Source organism: Lucilia cuprina, chromosome 3 (genome assembly GCF_022045245.1).
Source record: "Lucilia cuprina isolate Lc7/37 chromosome 3, ASM2204524v1, whole genome shotgun sequence".
Lineage (NCBI taxonomy): Eukaryota > Metazoa > Arthropoda > Insecta > Diptera > Calliphoridae > Lucilia > Lucilia cuprina.
Window position 1 is genome coordinate 22417875 of NC_060951.1, and position 2395 is coordinate 22420269.

The 2395-nt window shown below is 32.7% G+C and overlaps 1 protein-coding gene across 1 annotated transcript; it reads left to right on the forward strand.

The window, feature by feature from the left end:
• The first annotated feature begins 320 nt into the window (after positions 1–320).
• On the forward strand, positions 321–2020 carry LOC111675158 (Meckel syndrome type 1 protein homolog). Its single transcript, XM_023435902.2, has one exon. It carries the CDS (start codon positions 355–357, stop codon positions 1819–1821), a length of 1467 nt encoding a protein of 488 aa, XP_023291670.2. The 5' UTR covers positions 321–354; the 3' UTR covers positions 1822–2020.
• Positions 2021–2395: the final 375 nt, after the last annotated feature.

Sequence of the window (2395 nt, forward strand, 5' to 3'; positions counted from 1 at the left end):
CGGTTTCAGTAGTCTGTTGCAATGGTTTCAAAAACTTTTAGAAACATTGTTTTCGTTGACCTGTGTTATTATAAAATAAAAAGTTTGAAAACAATGGATTTTAGACAGGAAAATTAGGATTACAAGTTTCTGCTTTAGGACTTTTTATTTTATAGTATTTGAGTGCAGTATTAGTTTCAGATGAGTAACTAATGCGCATGTCACAGTTTGCTAATATAGGAGTTGTCATTGTCATACAATCGAAATAACCGTTACCAAGGCAACAGTTTTTTAAAGCAAATTAAATATCCTTAAAAATATCAAAAATAAATTAGTAAAACTATATATACATATTTATTAAAATTTAAAAAAAATATGATAAATTCATTGCCAAAACATTCTGGGATTTATTTTGTTAAAGACAATATTAACAATTTACAATTCAAAATACATTTTCGTTCCATAAATACTTTGCTCAAGCTACCAAAATACAATGTGCCCACAGAAAACAATAATGAATTGTTCGCCTCCAAAAGAACAATTGAAAATTCTTCAACAGATGACGATAAAATTGTGCTGCTCAAATGGCAACAGAAAGTGTTCAGTGCAACTGAATGTGAATTGTATAGTGATGTGAAGAACTGCACCAATGATCAACAGAAAAAGTATCATAATGAAATTTTAAAACAAAAGGATAAGGATAAAAAACAAACAAAAAAGAAACGCCAACGTAAGCAACCTAAAACGGAGGTGGTAGAGACAACAGCGATGGGTAATTTTATATTCACTTACGTGCATGAAGATAATTTTTCCCCTCATAATGAGCAAGTCCACAAATTTAGTGGACTTATGAAAGAAGTCGAGGAGCAACCTTTTGAACAGATGTTTGTTTATGCAGCTTTAAAACCGGATACTCAATTGGCTGTCTTAAGATGGTTTAAGCAGGATCGTTTGCTTTACATATATCCCGATTTTACAGCTTCACATGACGAGCCTTATTTCATAGAAATAAACAGTGATTATCGCCATTTGTATTCGTATTGCATAGAGGATATTTCGCCGAAAGCAATTGCACCACCAAACGAGCAAGAACAATTTCTATATCTACCAGAACTTTCTACACATTGGCGTATAGAAGATGAACTGGTTACAAAATTTGACATGCCTCCAAAAAGAACCCAAAGATGTGCCATAATCTTTACTATAAATGATGTGTCTGGTTTTGAGTATGATAATGTTCATGTGCATTATCGCATACAACTTCCCGAAAATACAATACTGGAAGAGGGTCTGTTGGATGCTACAACACACACTGCTTCAAATTGGAACTCTAACACAACTCAACACATTGGCTTAACCTGGCAAATCACTTTATTATGTGAAGAACAATTTGATCCCTCCCATAATTTACGCATATTTTTTGAAGTTATTTCAATTGATTCCTGGGAAAGAGAACGTATCGAAGGTTTTTCCCACTACAACCTAAATCTGTTGCAGCCCTTTAATAGTACCGTAAAACTAACTTGTATTCGCCCAGTTGAATCATTTTTAGAATCTATTAATCGTTACTTTATTGGTGGACGTCGAAAGTTTGATTATGAGCGTTTTGTGTGTGAATTGTCTGAGAACGAAGTTGCAGGTGGTACGTCTAATTTTCACTGTCGTTATGGTGGACACATGCAAAACTCAGGTCAACTAAGTTTAACCTGTCAAATGTTAACGCAGCGTAATTGTGAACTTCTAAATCCATGCTTGAGTCGGTCAAGTGGAATGACATTGGACGACATTATGATGGCATATAAAGAGGCTAGAAGGAGATTAGAGGCAGTTGCATTAAAATAATGAAACATATGTTCTTTTAAAAAGGATTTGATTTGATCGGTCTATGTGTTTCTTTTACATTCTAATTTTGGTACTTTGAAAATATTAAACAAAGAATGTGACATATTTAAGATAAATCCGTTACTAATATTTTGAGCTAAATGTAATTTAATAAATAATAATTATAAATAATAACAAGTATGAATGTATAGTCGGGCGTAGCCGACCATATTATACCCTACACCTGTCAGTATGTATGTTAAAAATGGGGATTATTTAAAAAAATAAAACATTTGGTTTGTTTTTTAACTTTATTTCGGAGTATTTTTACTCTTATTTTGGCAAAAAAAGAATTTTTTACAAGAGGGCTCAAAGGGGAGTAGTGTCATTTAAAGTTCTATAAAACTAAGTTTTGTCGACTTTTGTTAACATAATAGATCATTTAAATTAATTATAAGCCAAAAGGCCCTATTTGGGAAGTACGGTTGTATGGGGGCTAGTCAAAATAATGGACCGATTTTAACCATTTTCAATAGGCTTCGTCCTTGGGCCAAAAAAGCGTGTGTGTCAAATTTCATCTAATTATCTTCAAAAT